Below are 24,790 nucleotides of genomic sequence, written 5' to 3'. Positions count from 1 at the left end.
CAAGTTGTGCTATTTACGGGTTGGCAATTTGATTCCTTCTTTTGATCGGAAAATCTTCGTGATGTCAATCAAAATATCAGATTCCAACATTGAAAATGAGAGCAATCATGAGAATTGAATGAGAACATGGTTACTAAAACAGTGAAGAAAAAAACACTAGGAAGTGGCCCGGAACTGTATGTAACAAGGTGGAAACAAGCTGACACCCTCGGCACATGGGTGCCGGACAAGAAAGCGATTCATAATCTTCCCTCGAATATTTTATCTATTACATTTAATCGACCGGAGGAAACACTAATAGGCTTTTCTTTCCGTTGGAGAGAGATTTTTGGTTCATGCGCCACCTCAAAACATCCCGTGTTTCGACTGCCTCTTTTCCTCTCTCTCTCTCCCTTCTTTCTTTTCCATTTTGCTTCTCCGGAAAAATTTTCTGTAAATTTTAAATCAGCACTGGATTCATCACTGATAACAATTGTAGAATGAACTTCAAGGAAATTGTTTAATAGCAAATATTAATTTATTCTTAAAAGTGTATTTTAAACATTTGTCAGGAACTACATGTTTTGGCAGCGTCAGGAGATAGAAGATCGTAGTATCTGCCCAGTAACTGGATAACGTAGCCGTTTGTCCATCCGAAACCGGTTTGGGGTGCGTACTCTCCCCCTCCTCCTGTCGTTCCTATTTCAACTGCATCATACTAAAAACATAGAATAATTAATTAAGTACAGCACGCAAAATTTTTAATTTCCTCAAAACATGGTCTTCACTACTCTCTACACTCAAAGTGAGAAGTTCAAGAGAGGACATTGATATCCCCCCCCCCCCTCTTTCAACCCTGACTAATGACAAGACAGGAATTAGCTTAATTTTGAAATTGAATAAAGCGTTAAAGTTGCTCAACGGTGCCTAAAATTGATGTACTGCAAATATTTATAGCCCTGGATAGACGATCAAATTCCGAACCAATTCCGATCAAAGTAGACATGCTTTAAGACTGATGACTCCCGACACTTTGATGCTACTTTGATCGGAATTGGTTCGGGGAATTTGATCAATTAACTATCCAGGGCTTATCGTTAAAAATCTCAAATTGATTTTTTCTTTTTTTTACAAACACTGGGTTCATTCACGAGGATTTATGCACGTAAGATTGAATCAACATGATGTTTTACGTTGTATTTGTGTATATTGCAGTTTGTCGCATTTGGTGAAAAACCAATTCTTTTTATCATACAGGGTGTTCCAAACGTCGGGTCCGAGTTCTCTCAGGATTTGCCATCTGAAAAAGAAAGTTTGGATCCGCAGCCGCCCTACTGAGGGCCCTGAAAATTTTTGGGAGTCCCAAAAGTTGCTCGAATTAGTTCATAGACTTGCCAAAATTCCGTTTCAAAAAAGGAAGAAGGAACAATTTCAGAGAATATGGACCGACCTTTTGGGAGACCTTGTATAAGGAATAACTATTTGAATACAGTTTCTAATTATAATGTGTTCCATACACAGATGTTTTGAATTGAATATCGACGGTGAAACTACCAAACCACGTATCTCGTTTGCGGTGTTTAAAAATCTACGCTCGCATTTTATTTTTTTGAGGTAGACCAAATCAATATCATTCCTTGAAATTTTCACAGAATTTTCTCCGCACGAAGAGGAAAAATCACAGAAATTTTCAAGACTGGACGTTAAGTAGTTTTTCATTTAAAAAATAAAGTATGACAGGAAGTCTGCGACGTCGCAAACCGAGATACGTGGTTTGGTAGTTTCACCGTCGATATTAGACCTTACCTTTTCAAACATGAATCCAGTACTATTGAGGCCAACTCTAGTTGTGTACACGAAATTATTTGCGAGTTGAAGAGCAATTTTACGAGCCCTAGAGGTCCCGGTCTTGCCTAAGCCATCAATCAAAATTGCTTGTAAAGGTGCCCACGCGTTAGGGAAATCCCATTGTTGAGTAGAATTAACGAAAGATGTCGGAGTTGCTACGAAAGAAAAAATTAAGTCTTTGTAGAAGAGAGGTTGGTGAGGTCAAAGTTCATGAGTTGCAAAGTTCAATTTTTTTGGAGTAAAATACAGCAAAAATAAAAATATATCCTTTCTGAAAAGGTAAGATGGCTTTCGGTCATTTCGAATTTTTATATGGGGGATGCGAAAATTCTACTATAGGAGAAAGCGAATGTTCTTTCAAGTAAGTATTCTGCATGAGTGCAGAATTGGGGATCACGCCGGGGATTGTTGGCTCTGGTTCCTTGCCTTGAGTAGTGTTTAAGAATCACCAGTAAAAAAACGCCTTCATGTTTTTTAGTATGCAACACGCAGTTCTATTCATACCTGGCTTTAACATGAGGGACCTACGTTGTTGCTTTGCGGAATTTGTAATGGGCCTCTAGACATGGTACAAATTTAAGCATTCGGATACATGTTTCTTGACCAGAATTTCACGTAAAACACGATTCGCGCAACGAAAATTACCGGAATCAACTCGTAACAAAGATATTAACGTTTTTATTTCACATTGGTTACGAGGAATTTGAACTGCCCGCTCACAAGAAACTCAAAGCTCTACGTGAGTCAAATCGTGCACTACAACGGTTTCAGCAAGCTTCTCAATCGAGCAATGTTCATCTCCCACCATGTGTTGTTCAAACTATAAACAACTTGCTATAGCTGAGTCAAAGCGTCAAGATTGAGGTTGCCAGATTTTTATATCGCAGAGACTGTCATGATAACGTTTAGCGCGCGATGTGAGTCACGTAGAGCATTGAGTTTTCATGAGCGGGCGGTTTGAATTCACGCATGAAGAATCATTCAATATCTTCGTAAGGAGTTAATTTCGGTAATTTTCGTTATGCGCATCGTGTTCTACGAAAAATTTTGGTCATACAACGTGTATCAGAGTGCTGAAATTTGTGCTTTGTCTACTGGTACATAAGCTATACATAACTATACATAGCTATACAAGCCATATGTATTTGGCCCCGCCTTTAACTTTTTCTGTATTCAATGCCTAGGCATATTGATTAAGTACAAATATTTGCATCCAGCTCACTGGAAAAAAAAACACATTGGAACTAGAGTCCAGACTCTTAAAAACATCGACAAGAAAAAGTACTCTTGATTCAATCAGAATCTAGCTTAAATCAAGAACCAAGCCTCTTAATTTAAGCGGATTTCCTCTTGATTTAAGCTTAAATCTGATTGAATCAAGAGTATTTTTTCTTGTTAATGTTTTTAAGAGTCTGGACTCTAGATCCAATGTGTTTTTTTATTATTATTATTATTATTATTATTATTCAGGCGGATATCCTTTTGATTCAAACAAAAAGTTCGATTGAATCAAGAGTATTTCCAGTGAGGCGTCTCTTCATGTTTCCAATAATCTTTTACAAAAGTGGCCGAGGGAGTATTTAAAGGGTTCACTTACAATTCAACAGAGTGTTGGAACGATACTTTGATAGTATGAAAGTTTTTGATTGAAGTACCCATTCTATAGGCCACTCATGAAGCGCACGAGTACAAAGTATGCATAAAAATGTTGAAAGCCACTGAGAGAATGTGCTTTGTCCCTTCTTGGTGTCAACAATTGAAGAGGATCATTTTGAAATCCTCTCAGGAAAATCGCAAACAATTAAATACACCCAAAAAGTCCTTAATATCGCGTATATTGTAAAATATTTTATTTTCAAAGTTCCCATCTTGTAGACCCTTTATTATTTTCTAGGCGTGTCTTAAATCTACAAGCACGCACCTATATATATTGGACAATCCTCACTGTCCAAGATTCCATTACGCTGGAGGTATTCGATAACCTTATTTGCGATATTCTTGTTGTCTGATGTATCATAACTTAGGGTAAACAGCGGAGTAAAATTTGATACGTAGAATCCTTCACGGTGTATTTCATTTTCCAGGTCCCAGTCAAACCATACGCCTTCATCTTCACGGTAAAGCACCTAAAATTAGTTTCTTGAAATAACGCATATTGTAGCTATATTATTGTCATAGGGTGCTTAAAAATGTCCAAGTGGCTATTAGATGATGTAGATTACCTTTAGAAATTTAACTGTTCAAATATCATCTCATTTTTTCAATTTCATTTTTTAAAGGTTCTTTCAAAACAGCTGCTTATGGTTTTATTTTCTTTTTATATTTATTCTGACAAGCCCATTAAAAGAGGGGTGATATGTGCAGCCACAAAAAAGTGTGGTAGTTGACAATCAAGTTTGAAGAGTTAGCTTCAGAAGTGAATTACCTCATCTAAAAAGCACTGGGACATTTTTTTAAAAATGTCTATACTTATTTGTAAAAAAGGCAGTAAAGATATAAAACCTGAACAATACTATTGCCTGATTGTAGCATGGAGGAATATGTTGGTGTTATTATTAAATATTGTTCCATTATTTAGACCACAAGTCATTTTATGAACGTTCTTATAATGCATTTATCCCCTTTAAATCTTAAGCGTGACGTATAGTGAAATATGCATACTACTTAAAAACTTAGCCTTCAGGTGGTACATTTCTGCTCCGTGACTGTAAGTATTCGGTAAGAGTAATACATATAGTACGAAATTTTTTTTTTTTTTTTAAAAAAAATCCGAAACTTCATGAATTGGATGAAAACTAAATCACCTCTTGAATGGATTGGATAAGATCGTCGGCGACTTTTTTATATATTTCGCCATTTTCTGCGTCGTTAGCGGCAAACCACCATTTGCTGATAAGTCGAGCGTTTTTTTGCAAAAAAGAATTTAGATCCACCTGTATCAGGATACTCGGCTTGATGTCCAGCAAAGATCCTGTTGAAAAGGGGAAAAATACTTAGCAAATTTTTCGTCTTTTTCATTTTTGCACAGTTTTTACAAAAAGAATTACAGAAAATGTTGGACATGAATCTTCCTGATGTTTAAAAATACGTCCTTACTGATGAATTTAGTGCTTATCCTCACAATTACAGAACTTGATCCTTTGTTGGGCTTTTGAGATTGAGCAAACTGTAACTCGGTAATCCAGGAGTCTTCACACATATTTAAGTATAGTGAAGAAATCGGCACTTCCACTGATGAATAAAATTATTTTCAACCAAGCACTTTGAAATTAAATATTGAAGTATAAAATGTATCTTAACTCACCATTTGCATTTGCATAGTACTTATCAAACCAACGCGAGGAAAAGTCCCAGCCGCTTTCTGTGGCAGATTTGATATTTGCGTAAAAAGCATTTCTTTCGTTCTCTGATTTAATTTGAATTCCGAGGTCGTAGTCGGCTCTGGAATCCAAAGGGATACAACCATGTATTGATCAGCGAAGTATGAATTGAAATTCCTTTTATAACATTTTATTTCGTTTAAAAAGGTTATACTTATTTTCATTAAATTTCTAATTTTTAATAATCGTTTATTTTGTGTTTTTTTTTATCGGTACTATTTGAAATTTTTTCGTAAATATGTTTTTAGCAAGAATATGTGTGAAATATGTGACTCCTTACAAGTAGGATTCTGGTCGTGGGTCCCCAGCTCTGACGTCATAATGGAACATTGCGTATGTTTTACCGTCTTTCACGAATTTCACCTGCCTATTTTGTCGCCACCACTCAAATTCCTCGGTTATAGTCTGAAAAAGACATTAACACGTGCGTTAGTACTTACGGGCTAATGCCAAAAATTTACCAACTATTAACGTTGGACTAATATATATTGTCACCACATAAGTGCACACTGCACACGTGCACTCTCTGCAATAGAAATACAGGGAATAAAACTCTAAAAGAGTAATGGCAAACGGTAAAGGCTACGCTGCTTCGCGAGTCAAGCAGAGTGGCCCAGCATACGAGAGCTTCAGTAAAGTGTTTCACACGTAAAGTCGAAGCAAGACCGCCGGTCATTCTGACGAGGAGGGGGTCGAAGCGATCGCAAAGGTGGTATAACAAGACTGCATGAATACTTCTCACATTTCACCAAACCGTGGTAGGGACCGTCAACAAAAATGATGCGTGGACCTTGTATTGTAGCGATTTTAGCGTCCTGCAAGCCAGGGAAGGGTGCGGTCGAGTGTCGAGTCATCTTCACAGTGTGATGCGCCTTCAATTAGCGCCTTTTATACCCGTAGTCGAATAGTTATTGCAAATAACTCTCCAATTGCGTTTGGTGCAATGCGAGAAGTATTCAGGCAGTCTTGTAGGCGCTACATGCGTTTGACGCTGACCGCACTGTTTGGCGCAATGCATGAGGTATTCCTGCAGTCTCGAAGGCGCTGATATGAGTTTGACGCCGACCGCACCGTGTTTGGCGCGCTTATTTGACTCGCGTTAGGATAATCGCGGCATCGAACAATGGGGCTTAAAAGGCCCATGTTGTGTTTCGACCCCGTGTGAGCACCCCAACGTTGCCTCGTTTCTCCCTATAAAAGTATCTCCCTGAGAAAAGTTAGGAAAGTTCTGTAGGTTTGCTTCTTTAGATTGAATGGACCATTATACAAGGTACGTATCTAAGCACTCTGATGCATGATTCTTCACCAGAATTTCACGTAAAACACGATTCGCACAACGCAAACTACGGAAATCAACTTCAAGCTAATATATTAACGTTTTTATTATCGATTTCGGTCATCGATTTGTTTATATCTCGTTCAAAAGTTGATCTCCGAACTTCCCATTGTGTGAATATAGTTATTTCCGTAAAATTTTGAATTACGTTTCCGCTGTAAATCCATCATTCACGGCGATTTTCATGACGACAAACGCCTCGGGCAATCGAATCATCGCCTGACCGAAAAAAAAGTCCGCAAATAACGAAAAATCGCGCATCTCCCAACGGAATAACCGATCTTACAAGAAAAGCAAGGGGAAAAGGGACCTGCCTCGCGATCTCCACGACCGGGACGGTCAGGCCGGTACCACACGCGTCCGGTGGGACATGAAACTTTTTAATAAAACTGCAAATTTTTATGTTTATTTCGTCACATTTTAAATTTCAAGGGGTGCCTCTAGAAGGAAATTTTACGAGGAAACCAATGGAACCACTTTTAGAAACCTAAACATTTTGTTTAAACGGAATTATAAGCGTTTGAAGTTTCCACATTTTGTCCGACCTCTCCTATTGACTCGATCCACTGTGCGGCGCGCGTAGCGGTCTCCGCTGAATTTTGATCCGAAGAATCGGGCTTACGGAATTATATATTGTGATAAAAAGCATTAGGCATGGTGAAACATCCCTCTTTAGGAACCATTGGGTTTAATTGATAAACGTCAAAATTGAGTTATATACCTCTAAATTTTCGAAGATAAATTCCATACCTCCCGTATATGTTTGATAAGTTTGAATCATTGATGGCAATAAAGGAGGCTGGGATCGGTTCAAATAGTAGACACGTGTTCCGTTCGGTATGAATCCAAGTTTTCTGACCAGATGAAGAAAGTTCTCGATAATTCCTAAGAAAAATCAAAACATTAAATAAGTAGAGTTTAACAGAAACACACCACCAACTTTAAAATTAAGAGATGCATGTCAGTCTTCTTGAATGAAAAATTGGACGACCGACAACGATTGACGAAAAAACGAATTTTGCCATGCATTTCTCCTGCACCCTGTCAAGCAGTGGCATGGCGTGAATTGCGATATATCGATTGTTATGCCATTTAAACCTATGGAAAAGGATCGATAAACAGAGTGTTCGCAGCGAACGCCTTAAAAATCGATTCTTTATCATAGGTTTAAATGGCATAACACTCGATACATCGCAATTCACGCCACGCCACTGCTGTCAAGTTTCTTCACGCCTTTTTACGTCTTCATGCGGTGCAATCTTCAGGCTTGTTTGTTCAAACTTGTTTGCTACGTCGATAATGTAAGACAAAACATGACCATATCTCTGTCATGGTAATTATCTACCTTCGATGGTTTGACATGCTGGCTTATGCTTTCTCCAACAGACGCTGCGCTCCCTGGAAAGATTGAAACGTGTCAGTTATAATTTCATTGTACCTTTTATTTCAACTTGATACACATATTCCTGCATACCTTCAAAATATGAAAGAGGCGCGGAACACCTAGAGGGAAATCTATTTTAAATTTTGCGACTTGATCCGATAAAATTGAAATAAGCGAGTACCTTTCGCAGTTTCAGGCAAGTCACTCAGGTACAAGCCTCTGATGATCCAGTAATACAACTCATTGAACTGTCCTTCCGCAACAACAAAGCCATAAGGAATACTTATAAGAGTGTAACGATCCTCATTTTCAGTTACATCTGGTGCTACTTTCCGCAGAAGAGTTCTCCAAATTTGTTGCAAATCCGCCAAAAAGTTTCGGTAATCGGAGGATGTAACACGTTCCATCAGAGCAGTGTTCTAGAAATGTGGGGAAACTGTCTTTATAAAATAAAAATGTTGATGTTTTGATGTTAGGTCTGACTTTTTTTCAATTTTATTGATATGCCTCAAAAAAAAAAAAGAAGAAGAAGAAGAAGGAAATAAACATCTGACGCACGTGAGATGGGTGTATTGACAACAGTTGATATAGGAAGGAAATATCGCATTTTTTTACGATAGTAAAAAGTAAAACAACTTCATGAACTTCAGAGACTAATTGAAACCTGTAGAAAAGTTGTTGAGCCACAAGTTGCATCTAATCATAATGATGAGTAAGAAAAACGTGTACCAAAGATGCATAATTTTTTACAATTTTATTTTTCAGGCGTGTTAATGCATTTCAGAACTTAGTACCATCATCAGAGCAACTCTCTATCTATCTTTAGGGAATGCTCTCATGACGGGACTGCGAGTCCTGAAATGCATTAGCATGCCTGAAAAATGAAATTGTAAACAATTATGCATCTGTGCTACACGTTTTTCTTACTCATAATTGAAACCTATTCGCCAAAAAACTGGTCAGAATCGCTATAGGATGAATCTAAAAACAGATTATTACTGATTTTTCAAGTCATCACTGTGAGTGATTCCTTGTTGGCCTTATTTCCTCTACACGCGCTCATATTTACTTTACACTTAGAAAATCCCATTTGCTCTCCCAGAAAAGCAATTTGTAGGAATTAAAAATATAATAAGTCATACAAGAACAATGCTAATATTAATTTGACCATGAATTGTTTTCAAGATGGAGCCTCAAAATTTACATTTTTGGAGACAAAGCACCAAAGCGATCGGAAATAGAAGCGGCAGATCTAGTCATTTTACATAAAGCTATGAGAAAAGGGAGAGGGCGAAATCAGGTTTGTTATTCAAAAATGTATACCGTGGCCGATCCTAACAAACGAACAACAACTTAGGCAAAAAAACAGGGGTGTGATATTTATGAAAGGCTCACACCTAACCTATAAATTTTTTTTAAACATTAAAGAGTATTCTTTTTTTATTTTCCTTCTTCTTCTTCTTCTTCTTCTTCTTCTTCTTCTTCTTCTTTTACCGGGTAATCACTCCAATCGTCTTTAAGTGCATTCGCATCTGATTGAAACTGCCATTACCTAAATCTGTGTTAAATGGGCCTCCTTACATTATTTCCTGCATTTATGCAAATTGTAACATTTCCTCCTATCCTTTCCTTCCTCTACTATAATAAGAGTCTATGAGGGCTGGAATTGAAACCACTTAATTTTCCTTTTAATTTTTAGAGTTATAAAATAAAAGCTTACATTTTTATATTCATCAGGAAGAAAATCAATAAGTTCGGCACGATCCTCAAGGTAAGTATTGATAAATTCCCGGAGCTTATCTTTAGACGGAGGCTCCCCTCTGTTGCTCTTCACTAACGCATCATACTCTGCTAAAACCACATCCGAAGAGTTCACCAGTCTCTTGCGCAAGAACGGTATTTCAAATTCGTCATCCAGTTGGTACAGAGCGTTGATAAATTTGGAGACAGTAATGGCCTTGTCTTCGCCAAAACTCGTGGGTAGTTTTCAAGACAAGGTGTCCAAGGCAAAGATGCAAACTTCAATGGGACTTAATAAAAAATATGTCGTATGGAAATTTCATGAAATTCCATGAGAATTCAAGGCATGAATTAAAACTTCTGTGATGGACTTCCTATACCGTGAAACACATAGAAACGATAAAATGGATTGCATTTTGCAAAAAGGAACCACTAGCATTGCAATGTTGCTAAGATTGTGCAACTTCTTTTGTCCTTGAGGAAAAATCCGATTATCCATTAATAGTTTCTATTTTAATTGCTAAAATCTGTAAATTTAAGACAAAATTTACCATCTAGATTTCACAGTTTTTCACGATTCCCGCAATTTTGTTGCAAAGGATGAAGTTGCAGAATCTTAGCATCATTGCAATGCTAGTGGTTCCTTTTTGCAAAATGCAATCCACATCCTAATTTTGAGTTTTTGAAATAAACAAGTAGCATGCTTGAGTCAAAGACCGAAGTTTCTTACCTAACGAGTTCTCCGATACTTTTTGCAGGTTGCATACTCCTGAGAACCGTTGAAAGTTTAAGGAAAATTAAATTTTATCATGGGTGGCGGTAGCCACCACCGGACAAATCCATTTTAAGAAACATTTATCTCATTTTAAGACAGCCGTTTAAATTCAACTTTAAATTATGTTCATGAAAAATAATTGATGAATTTTGAACTTACTGAGGACAAGGTGGTGGGTAATTAGAATCGTTGGTAGCTTCACACACATAAACACTTAAAGAGAAAAAGAACCATTTCATTGGATCACTAAGTAAGTTAGTCATGCTCAAAGAGCAGAACAGCAAGTGCTGTAAAAACAAAACCGCAAATGTAATAGACTGTTGTTAAAACAACAATTATTGATGATTCATTTTGATCTATTTTGATTTCAAAGCAGTGAGTTTAATAATGATTACACTGAGGGATTGAGCAATATTTTGCGGTGGCAGTGAGAAACTAAAATAAAAGGATGCCGGTAGTAGTAGTAAAATAATTTTATTTTAAAGCGGTGCTTTAGCATCTAAGGCCATAGACAAGTTAAAACCAAAAAAATTGATAGCAACTAATACGTAAACTTGAAGAAAAAAAGTGAACCGACTACTCGAGTTTAATCTTTTAATTTGAGACCTTGGATTTTGGAAGTTTTTCACACAAAGTAAGAAAGCATTGTGAAAAACCAGCGATGTGCACGTGTGTCCATTAGACTGAAGTTTAAGTGGAAAATTAGTTTCTCGAGAATATCTCGCACACTACACGATCCACAAGTTCATGAAGTCACGACTTAAATTTCAGTCATGTGGAAGCCTGGTTTTTTTATTGCAGCTACTACTTATGACATGATCTTTCTTAATATGGGCACGAAAGATATTTTTTTTAGGGAGGGGGATGTATCACGTACATCTATATTTTTTTTTCTCAAAATGATTGTTAATGTAATACAACTAATGCATTATTTCTGTTTTCTTTTTTCAAGTGGAAAAAAATATAAATTCTCGGAAGAAAGGATCAAGACGACCGGTTATTGTGACTTTTGGCCATTTTGTTAAGCCTAAGCTGAATTATGGAGTCTTGAATTTTCTTCTGTCTTTCCTTGTTTTTTATAGTTGGGATTTTTATAGAGTTACATTCTCTTCCATGCGACTCTCATTTATCATCTTTGCTACAGAGAGACAGCCTCTCCCTTTGCAGATTGGAAATGAATGACTCTACGCCCTCTATTGATAAAAACTAAAACACCGGCAAAGTTCTCCATTGAGAATGTTGCTTCCTCGGACCTTTATATGTGTGTGATAACAAGTACATACAAGGTGCATATTATAAGAAAGACAAGAGAAATACAAATAGAGCATTTAATTATAAATAAGATCAGAATAATCTTCACATAAAATTTTTCCATATCATATTTCCGCAAGGAGGTAACTTTAAAATTGTCAATCCTGGAAATTTTTTAGGGGGTATTTAACATACTACATATTTTACACATATTTTACGTGAATTTAACACTTTGATAGTTGTCAAACAGGTCGCTCAACAAATTCATCATCGTTACCATTTGATGAAATAATGAGTTTTGATCTAAGTACTCACTGGACCAACTAACATGCTGAAATAGCATTTTGTAAGGCAAACATGTTTCTGGTGAACATTCACAACCTAGAAATGCAAACTCAACAGCAGAGGCAGTCAAGCCAATTTTGACTTCCTAAATACCTCAGGAGTATAGCAGCATATGAGTTTTTCCGGTGCATATACTCCACCTTTTGGTGCTCAACTGATGCAAGGACCGTAAAACATGTTGTTCCCGTGTATTACAGAACCATAAAAATGTGGAATTTTAAGGGGTTTAAGAGGTGCTAGCATGTTTTGCTGGCGGTAGGGGACAACTTTTCAGGATACGTGCCGAGCAATTGTATCACGAAACCGTTCGTCCAACCAAAACCAGTTTGAGGAGCGTACTCTCCACCTCCACCGGTTTTTCCAATTTGAACCGCATCATACTGAAAAATGTGAAAAAAAAAAACATCATAAAAACCTATCATGTGCTGTGCATTTTTTTAGGGGCAAATTTGCAGATGTCTGAAATTGATTAATTCCATGTTCAGGTGGAAACTTCTGAGTGAACTGAGCACGAAAATATCTTTGATTCTTAAATTGAATCATTGTGGGAGAAAATACATGTATACATCATAAAACAGTGACGTAATCTGCTTAAATACATGAAATTAATCGGAAGTGCCACCTGATGACATCACAAGGCGTTAGATTATCTTAACGGGAGAAAAACTCTAAAGGAACTATGAAAGGAACTAAAGAAAGAAAGGAAACCCCACCGAAGAAACTATTTGAGAATGAAAGAATCAAGAGGAGCTTTTCCTTTAATTTCATTCAAGTACACGTTGTTTTTTTTAAGGATTGCATCCATTTATAAATTCAAATCACTAGAATATAGGTAGTACACTCTGTGGATATTTCTTCACTTATCCTACTTTAGCTGTAAAAGCCCTGATCGCAAGAGCATGCTAATATTTCAACGCGCTCAGATCTGGAATATCAGATTTGCAAAATTTTCTGATCCAGTACCTTCTCAAACATAAATGTAGTGTTTTTGTGGCCAACATATGTTGTGTAGACCCAATTTTGAGCAAGTTGAAGAGCGATTTTCTCAGCCTTTGCAGTGCGTAGATTGATGAGTCCATTGATCAAAAATGATTGCAATGGGGCCCACGCGTTTGGATAATCCCACTGATGACCAGACTGAATCAAGGACGTCGGGATTGCTTTAAAAAAATTAAAATGAAAGTAAAAAAAATTATGTAAAAATATATATTCGGTATAATTAAAAATTTATCAAGATTCAACCACCTAATTCCATATTAAATTGTCAGGACGTGTCAACAGTAATGGGTAACCGATTAAAGTACATTTTCTTTCAAATCCAAAAACAATTTGTTGAGCTGAAAAAAATTTTCTTCCAATCACGGACAACTTTACTTAACATTTAAAGAAAAGGTTTCCCAATTTTTCGGGAGTATCGCCACCAAATGGAATATACAATGAAGTATGACGGCTGTGAGCCTCTGCGTCTATATCATGATTATTTTTTTGTGTAGCCATATTTTTAAGTTAATATCATTTGCATAGGCTCCTGGTCAGCATCAATATGAACATTTTCGAATGACACTTCTCTTTTGTGTACAAAACACTGAATACACAATTAATTAAATTCTTCAAGGAGTATCAGAAAAAGTGCCGACGGAAAATATTTGAGATGTCTATCTTCAGACGCTACTGAGAAACGAAAAGATCTAAATTCGAATGAGTATGTATATACCCACAATATGATGAGTTCAAAAGTCCTTCTTCATCAAGGATTGCTTTAAAAACTAAAATTCTGAGATTTTTTAAAACATTTTCGAACCTTGAATGTGTGTGGTAGTAGCTGGTACAATCGCATGCACGGACGCGTCATCATTGCCTCTATTTTGAGTTCAAGCCGTGAATGGGCAACTAAACTAACTGCATTGCAAAGCATAGGGTATCACGGGAAAATTAAGGAGCTTTAAAGCGAGGCTGTACTTTTGAATTCTTTTACAAATGAGACGCCTATCGTGCGTGAAATATTAGTTGCCGCGGTAAATTAGATTCCAGATGGAACTAATTGTAGGCGATTACTAGATGCCTGCAACGTATACGAACCTATAAACTTTGGTAGCCCATTTTCGCACAAAATTCCAACACGCTTAAGATACTGAATTATCTTCTCCGAAACGACTTTTTTGCGCAAGGAGTAGCTTTGCGTCCACAAAGGAGTGATATTGGACAGGTAAAAATCCTCTCGGTGCTTCTCGTTCTTCAGATCCCAATCAAACCAGCAGCCAAGATCACTGCGCCACAATACCTAGCAACGTTTTTAAAAAATCACGTATTTACCGTCACACAGTGGATCGAGTCAATCAGAGAGGTCGGTCATGGAATTTTTGACTAAAATTGCAAATCTTGGTGTTTATTCCGTCACATTTTAAATTTCAAGGGGTGCTTCAGGAAGAAAGTTTCACGAGGAAACCAACAAAACCACTTCAAGAACCTTAAAGTCTAGTATAAACTGAGTTATAAGCTCTTAAAGTTTCCAAATTTTGTCCGACCTCTCCTATTGACTCGATCCACTGTGCGTCGGATTGTCCGAGAAAAAAAAGTTCTATGATGTTCGCTTTTAAATTAATGTTTGGGTTGGTGACAATCATTTTCTTTTTTAAGTGATCAGATTTTCTCTCTCGTGCTTTTCAAGTTAACACAAAACAAACCACTGGTAACGCAACATGTATATAAGACGGTACAGTTTTTTGTTGAACTTGAGTGTTCAAGTAGGAGGCATGTTTCATTTTTGGTCAAATGTTTCAAGAGTTTGCCCAGAGAACACGAAGAAAAATAAAAATTTTAGTGCGAAAGTGATTCCTCATGCATGATGGAAGCACGAAGTAAAGCAGACCTGAGATAGATTTTAGGATTCTTCCCAGCAGTGTTTACATTGTGCCTAGTTGTAAATATAACCCAAGCTATACCAGATTTAACACAAAAGCTGGGATGGCTTGTGTATTACGTCCTACATCATCCGAAAAAACACAAGGACACTACACTGTAAAAAATAGTTCTGTTCGCAGGGCTCCTGTACTTCTTTTGTAACTGTCACAGAATCTTCCGTTATGAGGACAGAGTACCTACTCTGTTCCCACGACCGAAGTTGTGTTCTCATAATAGAAAATGTATGTGAGCTTAAAAAAAAAACTGCAGGAGCCCTGTGAACAGAAGGTTCTATCGTCAGCACCATCTATTTTTTTCTGTGTAGTATTTTTCTCACTCTACCGCGACCAATCACGGGGAGTGCGGACTTCCTATGCCATGGAGCCAAAAAGGAAGGGCATTCTCAACGAGTTTTTAACCGGAATGAAAGAGAATCATTATTTTCACCAAAGACGAAAGATGATTTAAAGCTTAAAGCAAGTGAAAACCTCATGAATTGATTGAAGAAGTTCGTCGGCAATCTTTGCGTATTTTTCCGCCATCTTAGTGTCATTGACAAGATGCCACCACTCACTAAGAAGCCTTGCATTCTCCTCCAGTATCGCGTTAAGCTCTACTGGTATCACTATGGTTGGTTTCAAATCTAAAAGTGAACCTGTGCGACAGATTTAAAAAATTGAAATGAAAACAATGGTTTCGATTGATCATGATATATAGCTGGCAGAAATTTGCTGCTGATGGCACTGGCAGCTGTGCTAAGTAAAGTATCAATTACTTTCCGAGTAAAAATAAACATTTCGAGCTAAAATTTGGCAACGTTGGAATAGAGGTCAAAAAGTTGACCAGGATTTGGCTAAGATTTCATGCATAAATGTAACAGGGATGGAAATAAAATTTTTATTTTTTTCAACTTTCAGACGTTGCCACATTTCCTTCAATAAAACCTTAAATTACTGGGAAAATTATGCATTTTTTCAATTTTTTCAGAAAATTTTGCTCGCAATTTCGTCGAAAATGTCTGAAAATTTCAAGGAAAAATACGCATAATCGTTCTCAAAAATACATGTTTTATCCGGGACAATTCGGCAACTCTCGAATGTTCCTACGGTGTAAGAACACCGTAGGAACATTCGAGAGTTGCCGTGCTGAGGAAGACCTCAGCACGGCAGCATAAATCCGTCGTTAAAACTAAGTGTGAATGTTTTCGATATCTGAATCCTTCGGATTTTTGCTGGTGGACGTGATCAAAACTAGGTTGACTGGTAACTTTTTGCTTCAAAATTTGTCAAGTTTACACTTGAACAAATAAAGAATAAATGTAGGTATTCACTCATTTTAGTACCTTTTAAAATGAGATCTGATTTCACGAAATTTCTATGAAATCGAATAAAAATGTTACGAACCATTCGCTCTTCCATAGTCCTCGTCGAACCAGCGAGAAGAAAAGTCCCAACCACTTTCAGTGGCAGATTTGATGTTCGAATAAAAGCGATCCCGTTCTTCCTCTGATTCAATTGAATCACCAACTGAGTAGTCATTCCTGAAAAAACGAGTCCAAATACTTGTATATCATCGAGAAAAATAATTTTTTTAGACTTTCAGAGTTTAAGTAAAATTGTGAGATGAACGTCTTTGACTCTTGAAACTTTTGAAGCTGATACTGGTTATTGACGGTAACAGAAAATCGTGGCTGTTATACAACCGTAGCTTAGAAAGTTGATAGAAAGTATCTTTGCGGCTGAGTCGATTAAGCATATTGTATTCATATTTTCTGCTACTACCATGGCAATTGCAATCAAGCGCTGAGAGCATGGTACATCCACGGTGCTGTCTCTCGAATTGAAATTCTATCGAAATTTCTATTTCTACGGAATGAAGACGGATGAGCATGGTCTCCAGAATTAATACACAGGGTGTCCCGGGTTTAACCTGCAGAATTTTATAGGACGATTCTTCAGTTCAAAATAAAACCAATTTCTCTTTTACCTATGGGTCTTAAAGTTAAACATTCAGAAACCTTTCAATTAATGCATCCGTTTCACGCCTCAATGTGTAAAAAAAAATAAATAAAAAAATCAGCGTATTTCTTGGATTACATGCAATTAAAAAATCAGGAAAATTTTAAAAGGTATAATTATACAATGTATGCAGCAGGGCAAAACTGCGATAAAGTATATCACTTGACAGGCTTCATTTTTATGTTTAGAATTATTGATATGATTTATATTGTTCGCGTTACATTATGAAAATGTTTGGCTCCTCGTGTGTAACCTGGAAACACATGTTGCTTAATGCCAAAGTTTTAAAATTTGCTCTGGTTCAATTTCTTCGAACGAAAACCAATCAACATCAGGAATCAACTCAGAGGAAGAGAAAGATTAATTTTTGGTCAAATAAAACTAATGTCGGCTGGAAAAACGTCGCACAGTGGATCGAATCAATGGAAGAGGTCGGACATGAAATTTCTAACGAAAACTGCATATTTTGATGGTTAATTCGTCAAATTTTAATGCGTGAGGGGTGCACTTTGAAGAAAATTTCACGAGGAAACCAATGAAACTACTTTTAAATCATCAAAGTTTTGTATATGAACGGAGTTACAGGCTATTAAAGTTTCCAAATTTTGTCCGTCCTCTCCCATTGACTCGATCCATTGTGCGTCGTTGCAAATGAATGGACGTGAGCGAGTATGTATATACATACAGCTTCAACATCATTCGGATTGGACGTACTAATGCTACAAAGAACTGTGTTACACGCAAACGCTATGCACATAAATCGATCTTTTTAGCATTAATATGTTCATTTTGTCATCATTCATCACTCACCAATAGCATTCTGGGCGCGGACCCGTGGCGGGCACTTTGTACTGGAACATTCCGTAGCTTTTACCGCCTTTTACAAACTTCACTTGCCTATTTTGAAGCCACCACTCAAACTCATCTGTGATGACCTTGAAAAATCAATGTGAAACACAATGTATTCGACATGAGCATAGATAATTGTACCGCGCTAAGTAGAAAGGAACCGAGCCACATCAGCCACTGCCAACTTTAACTGAGCAATTTACTTTTTCTCAACAAAAACTGTTGTGCGGATGACTATGGTGCAAATTTTAGTGAATTTTCTGCATATAGTGTGAAGAAAATTCCCCAAAATTGTCAAAGAAATCCGCAAAAACGTTCTCTTGTAAAAAATTAAATTTCCCAATTAAATTTGGTGATAGCTGATGTGGCTCGGTTCCTTTCTGCTGAACGTGGTCGAATGCGAGATAAAAGTAACAGAAAAAGGACGATGGAATAACCTGCAACAATAATTCAAAGTCACACGGGTACGTTTTGACTTAGGCGTCCTATTTGCGTTTGCCCTGGATCTCGCCGTATAGTCAACAAGCGCATTAAAGAACAATTATAAAAAGTTACGTTTTTAGGACACACAACTTTATCGCTCTGTAAGCTTTGAGTTCGCCTTCAATTTTAGCGCATATGCAACACACATATATCGGGGAGCGCGAATAGTTACCTATTCGAAAATGCACATTTAGCTCATCCGTTGATTAAAGCGATGAATGACGTTAACTTTTCAAAAGATATCCTACCGCCTTCAATATCACCGCATGCAACAAGCATACCAGTGAGCTCCGATAATTCAGCATTAATAAAGTCCAACACCGCCCATAAATATAATCGGATAATTGTATAGTGGCTGTATACGCCATCGCAATCACAATACACGTTCTACGACCTAAGACCTGAACAACTTTATCATGATTTTTCGTAATATATCGGTTCCACTCATTAGTTTGGAGCCAATATATGTTTGTGATCCATCATTGCTCCTCAACATCATCTCGATATTGTATCGATTCATTCTAACGTTTTAATTTCTCATTCTATGAAAACACATCTTAACGCTTTGTAGAAAGCTTATTTTAGGTATTCCCCTTGTTCATTTTTACAAGAGAGAATATGTCCTCTCTTTTTTGATAAAAGATGAAACCGCTTATCAGCCTAGGATGGGCATATAAATTTAAATCAGTGTTGAATAAGGTTGAAAATATACCTACCTGTAGATTGGCACGGATGAAGTCGTAATTTTTAGTCGCCCGCACGTAAGAATTCACCATCCTCGGTAGCAATGGAGGCTGGGAGCGATTCAAATAATAAACTCGGGTTCCATTGGGGATGAACTTAAAACGTTTTATCAGGGCTAAAAAGTTCTCGATAATACCTCAAGGATAAAAAAAAAAAAAAAAAAAAAAAAAAAAAAAAAAGTCCTTGGATTAAAATCAGGTTTAAGCGGCTAGAATAAATTTTCATTGATGGCCTATATACCAATAATTTGCAGAAGTTCTGATTTCTATTTTAACAAATGTCTTGTAATTCTGCATTATTGCATCTATTAAAGACTTAACAAGCGTAGCCAAGATGCATGAAATAATTTACTACAAACTTTTTTCCAATACTCATTTTTTTCTCTTTTTTAATTTCATGCATATGCTACCGTTGTCAAGTCAATATTTAACAGTTTTCGATGGTGTCTCAGTATTTATTGATATGATTTATTGAGATATCGTAGAAAATAGTGAAAATTTGGAAACAGTGCTTCTGAACCTATAATGTTAAGGCTTTAAAGGTTGAATTTTAAGGCAGTCATGTGGTCTCTAGAGAAACATTCCGGTTTATCAAACATGCACTTGTACCCATAGTGTCTAAGACCTACGATTGAAGTATTGCGTGGAGCGTTTTGCGATGTATACATAGATTAATCTGGCATTTAAACCTTTACAAAAAAGGAGCGATGAACAGGGAGTTCGCAACGACAATAATCGATTTTTACCATAGCTTCAAATGTGGAAATATCGATAATCGATCATTCACGCCTCGCCGTCGGGTAATTCGCGGACGTAGAAATCAATGATCCAACTTAAAACGTCTGTTTGGACATATCGTCACCTTCCGGCCAAAGTATCACAAGCGCCATACGACGTTTCAAAATTGCCGCCGCCATTTTATTTCTTTACAGAGAAATTGTTGGTTGAATCCGTTTGAAAATTTCACCGAATTTTATCGGCAGCACAAGGAAAATTCAGTAAAATTTTTGGACAGCTTCGTTGAACAATTCCTGCGTCAAAGAAATAAAATTGCGGCGAAAATTTTGAAGCGTCGCATGGCACTTGTGATACTCTGGTCAGAAATTGACGATATACTTTTGTAGTGAAGGTTACCTTTCGCTGTTTCGGGCATGTCACTGAGCAAGAGGCCGTTGATAACCCAGTATGTGTCCCAATAGTACAGCTCCCTGAAATGTCCCCCGGCAACGATGAATCCTTTCTCAATGTAGATCAGAGAATAGCGGTCCTCATGTTCATTTACATCCAAGGAAACCTTCCGGAGAAGGAGTTTCCAAATTTTTTGAAGCGCCCTTAAGAACTCATGGTATTCGGGGGATTTTACGCGTCCCATTAGATCGGTTTCCTGATTGAAAATAAACAGATGTTGAGGCATTTTCACACGACCTGGAGAAATTTTGTTTTCGTGTTTAGAGCTTTTCCTTGAAGGAAGGTGCGACAGTTGGATGTATATTTCTGTCAAACGGAACTATATGCATTACGACTTGAGCCCTGTTATGCATATATTCTTATGGGTCTCAGGGCCCATGTCTTAATGCACATAGTTCCGTTTGGCAGAAATACGTCCATTTCGAACATCGTCGATCCGGAGTTTCTTCATCAAGGGGAACTTTCAAAGTAAAACACAAAATACAGGGTGTCCCAAAAATAAACGCGAATATTCTCATAAAAGATTTTTCAAATCAACATTAGAGTTTTTTGTTCGGAACGTTCGCCAAGCACCCCCCCCCCCCCCTTCAGAGTTACAGCCCGTCAAAGTTTAGACTAAAAAACCATTTTTTCTTGATTGTGACCGTGTGACCATGTGACGACAGTTATGAATGAGAATGCATAAAATTATTGCTCTTCTTTGTTATTTCATACGCTGATTTCTGACATCAAAAAATCGAAATCATATGGAGAAAGGGGGTTCGGGGGAGACTCTTACTCTGATGGAGGGAAATTTTTCGCAAAATTTTATTAAAAAAGGCTTATTTTGATCCCAAAAATCTATTCAGAAATATTCAAGTTTAACTTTCAATACTGTGGCTAAAGCAAACATTACATTGGATTCGACTACAAGCAATCCGATAAAAATGAAAACTAGTTGAAATAGGCGCAAAATGTTTTGAGACAGACTAAAATGCATTGATAGAAAAGCATGAATCTTCCTCGGGGCTAGAAAAATATAGATTTGCGCCACGTGACTTTTCACCCTTTTTTGTACTGTTTCTTAAAAAAACTGATAGGTATCCGCACTGACAGGTAGTTAGGTAACCGATTACTTATCCTTGGATTTAAAGAATCAATCCCGTTATTCGTGTTTTGACTTCCTTCATAACCAATGTGGAAGCCTTTGACGCTTTTTTAGATATATTTGGGACATTTTGTAACTTTCGCAAGAAATCCTAAAATACACCAACTATTCGCCATTTGTACCCATTTAAATACATTTTAAGCATAAGAGTATAACATAACCATGAGCCTCCTATTAAGAGATTCTGTTTTAAATAATACTTTTTTGACGGAGAAAGAGATTATGTATGCGCATGTAATAAAACAGTGTTACAAAGCGGTAGTTCTTTGTAATAAAAAAAAAAGAAGAAGAAAAAAAATGAAAAAAAAAAGGACGGTAATCACGGCCGGATTTACCTACTTGCCGCCCATCGGCCGCCTGTTTATTGCTGTCCTCTTCTCATTCATTTAGAAACATCAATGAAAACCATCAAGTTAACGTGCCGAAGGGAGAAGGGTGCATAAGACGCGTTCACTCGTGTTGGACACATTTTTTGTTTAGGCCCTGTCAGCACTACTGGCAAAAGTTCACGGAACTTCGAGCGAAAGTTCAGTTCCGTAAACCTATCTCTGTGTGGACAAGGCCTTTCATTTGTAAGAAATGAACTTAAAAATTAAGAAAGAACAAACATAAAAATGTGGTTTAATAATTTTAACTTCCGCCGCCGTGCCGCGCTGACCACACTGTGTTTGGCGCAATGCGTGAAGTATTCATGTAGTCTTGTAGGCGCTGTGCATTTCACGCCGCCGCGCCGCGCCGACCGCTGTTGCATCGCACTGTCTTTGGCGCAATGCGTGAAGTATTCATGCAGTCTTGTAGGCGCAGTCTTTTGTATCACCGAAATACGACAAAATTAGAAATTAATGTACTCTCAGGAAATGAGAGATTTTGTCACCTTTTCTTGTTTGTCATTTTTTTCTGAATCCAACTTTTTTGTACCTGCATTTAAAACAATTGCAAAATTTGCCGCCCCCTAATTATGCCGCCATGGGCCGCGGCCCATGTGGCCACCCCCTTAATCCGGCCCTGACGGAAATGATTAAATGGATGATACATGAACATGTCAATAATGAAAACGAATCAATTGATGTTTAAATCAATTTAGCTTGATGTATGAAATACGTAATGAATATAATAAATAATATAATGTAATATACTATGTGTAAATATAATAATATAATGAATATATAAATATGTATGAATTACCTCTTTGTATTCAGAAGGTAGAAATTCAACAATTTCTGATCGGGTATCTTCCATGTTCTTGTCGATAAAAGTTTGGAGCTGAGATCTCGATAGAGGGTTCCCTTCATTTTTCTCCACTTCCACGTCATAGTCCCTCAGTATTTCTTCTTGGGGATGTAGAAGTTTTTTGTGCATGTACGCATACGTGTCATGCTCGTACAAGGACATTTGTTTGAAAAGGTCACTGTTGCACCAGAGTGGCCTACAGATCCCAAAATTCACTCAGTAAGAACAATTAGTCCAAAAACATTTTAGTGACAAGATTGAAGTACTGCGGGCACCACAAAAGTTAAGAGTGCAAGAAGTTCTGCACTTATTTTTTCTATGGATTCCCGATACAAAATCTTCAGACCATTTGATTTTTTGTAAAAGGATCTCTGCTGTATTCAATTTTATATCCTTCAATTTTCACTTATTCAAAATTGCTTTCAGAAATTTATATTCATAGGCTACGAGCGGACCCCTCTACGAAATGTGAGGGTTTGTGTTAAATTGACGCTTTAAGCACTTAATTGAGAGGGAAAAAAAGAAAGTAACTCTCTAAATGATGATTCTGTGAAGTTATTTTCGTGGAAAAAATAATCATCTAAATTTAACCAGTTACCTACACTATTGTTCGTAAAGAACTGAGGAGGTAGGCTCTTGAAATATTGGATAAATGACTACTTACATGTTGCAAGGAGGTGGTGGACGGTCAAGTCCATTTGATACTTTGTTGTAATCATTATTTGCACCTACACTAATTATAAGGAAAAAACTGAGTTTGGCGAGAAATTTTGTACAAGTTTGTCCTGAAAGAATCATTTTATCTAACCTTTTTCACGTAGCTATTTACTTAAACGGTTGATAAAGTAAATATATTACAGATCTGACTTTTGAAAGATATGAAAAATTATCACGAAAAAAAATTGCAAAAATAATAAAAAGCAAATTCGCAAACTCAAAGGGAGAATTCACAAACTAGTGAAATCACATAAATTAAATAATACACCGGGCGGACCGGACGGTTGTCCCCTGACTAATTTCTTATAAACTTTAATAAGAGTCAACCCAGGTCCGAATAAAAAAGAGTAACATTCCTCGCTTAGGTCAGAGTAATCTCAAAATCTAACTTCTCCTCATCGAAAAAGTTGAGATAACGACATTAATTTCTGCACAAGGAGGGCTTAATATAGAACTTGACTTAAAATCCCCCTTCTCAAGATTGAAGATAACAGCCAAAAAATGAAACGGTTTCATCAAGAGCTCCCAGACATAACTCAAGGCAATCATGTAAGCTCTTCAAAAACATTCGTCTTCGTAAGTTTCGGCAAGAGTTATTGACATCTTATGACTTCATCGTCTCCCTCATGAGAGAACGTATATTCATTTCAATGTTGCCAAATTTCTCCTCACAATTTCCATATTAACTAGAGGAATCTTGAGCATTCCTGACTGAAAATTTCTCTAATTTTTCTTCAGATTTCTTGCAAAAATCAGAAAACCTTTAGAATAAAATGGCACAGGTACAACTTTGGAAAATGAATCAATTTTTTAGTCAATTTTGCAACCTTGGAACGGAGTTACAGTCCTTCGTGCAGGGGACAACGACTTGTCTCAACTATCTTTGTCCGACGTTAACTCTTGAAATGGCCATCTTGCGATCAATTGTTTGGTCATTTTAAAATATAATATTTGACTTCTTAACCATACGATAATATATCATTATGAGAATTTATGTGTGTTTATATTGTATGCTATTTCTGCACGTTTGTTTCACCCACGAGACGCAGTGCGGAAGCAGTAGCGAGGCATGAATAATCGATTATCGATATTTCCCCCTTTGGAAGCTATAGTAAAGAATCGATTATTAAGTTGTCCCTGTTTATCGATCCTTTTCGATAGGGTTAAATGGCAGATCACTTTATGTATCGCGAAGCATGCCGCGCCACTGAGTGGAAGATAGCGAACTTGACCTCGAAAATATTCGCGAACACAGATTACCTACCTGTATCGAGTGGAGTATCTCAAGACTGGGCTTGAGCACTTCAAACATCGTGAGTTGATATCAAAATTAATGCTCTGAGCAATTTTTATGAAATTTTATTCGTTTTTAGATTCACACATTCTCATAATGATTACTATTTAATAAAGCATTAATGCCCGACTCATCACCGGGCTGTAACTTAAATTCATACCAAATCATACTATAAAATATAA

The 24,790-nt window shown here is 37.0% G+C and overlaps 2 protein-coding genes across 2 annotated transcripts; both read right to left on the bottom strand.

Moving 5' to 3' along the window:
- Positions 1 to 532: 532 nt before the first annotated feature.
- On the bottom strand, positions 533 to 11,575 carry LOC109040505 (trehalase). Its single transcript, XM_072302578.1, has 11 exons — positions 11,546 to 11,575; positions 10,602 to 10,729; positions 9,648 to 9,900; positions 8,109 to 8,346; positions 7,265 to 7,428; positions 5,488 to 5,612; positions 5,132 to 5,268; positions 4,632 to 4,798; positions 3,749 to 3,953; positions 1,786 to 1,982; positions 533 to 697 (listed from the first exon to the last, which is right to left on the bottom strand). Exons 1-11 carry the CDS (start codon positions 11,573 to 11,575, stop codon positions 548 to 550), a joined length of 1,794 nt encoding a protein of 597 aa, XP_072158679.1. The 3' UTR covers positions 533 to 547.
- On the bottom strand, positions 10,682 to 23,939 carry LOC109040565 (trehalase). The gene is made up of 10 exons (XM_019056543.2): positions 23,262 to 23,939; positions 22,553 to 22,793; positions 20,167 to 20,416; positions 19,006 to 19,169; positions 17,768 to 17,892; positions 16,343 to 16,479; positions 15,428 to 15,594; positions 14,118 to 14,319; positions 13,002 to 13,198; positions 10,682 to 12,418 (listed from the first exon to the last, which is right to left on the bottom strand). The coding sequence occupies exons 1-10, from the start codon at positions 23,393 to 23,395 to the stop codon at positions 12,275 to 12,277; spliced, it is 1,761 nt and encodes a 586-aa protein (XP_018912088.2). The 5' UTR covers positions 23,396 to 23,939; the 3' UTR covers positions 10,682 to 12,274.
- Between the last annotated feature and the right edge of the window lie 851 nt (positions 23,940 to 24,790).

Source organism: Bemisia tabaci, chromosome 7, assembly GCF_918797505.1.
Source record: "Bemisia tabaci chromosome 7, PGI_BMITA_v3".
NCBI lineage: Eukaryota > Metazoa > Arthropoda > Insecta > Hemiptera > Aleyrodidae > Bemisia > Bemisia tabaci.
The sequence above is the reverse complement of the archived record's forward strand: the minus strand, read 5'-3'. Positions and strand labels throughout refer to the sequence as shown.

Coding starts and splice junctions, on each gene's coding strand:
- LOC109040505 (XM_072302578.1), bottom strand. CDS start 11,575: ATGATAAATGAGAGTCGCATGGAAGAGAAT. Junction 7,429..8,108: donor CTTGCCTGAAACTGCGAAAG/GTACTCGCTTAT, acceptor GATTTTTCTTAG/GAATTATCGAGAACTTTCTT. Junction 5,269..5,487: donor CCACGACCAGAATCCTACTT/GTAAGGAGTCAC, acceptor TTTGGATTCCAG/AGCCGACTACGACCTCGGAA.
- LOC109040565 (XM_019056543.2), bottom strand. CDS start 23,395: ATGATTCTTTCAGGACAAACTTGTACAAAATTTCTCGCCAAACTCAGT. Junction 20,417..22,552: donor TACCTTCTGAATACAAAGAG/GTAATTCATACA, acceptor ATTTTCAATCAG/GAAACCGATCTAATGGGACG. Junction 15,595..16,342: donor GGACTATGGAAGAGCGAATG/GTTCGTAACATT, acceptor TCTGTCGCACAG/GTTCACTTTTAGATTTGAAA.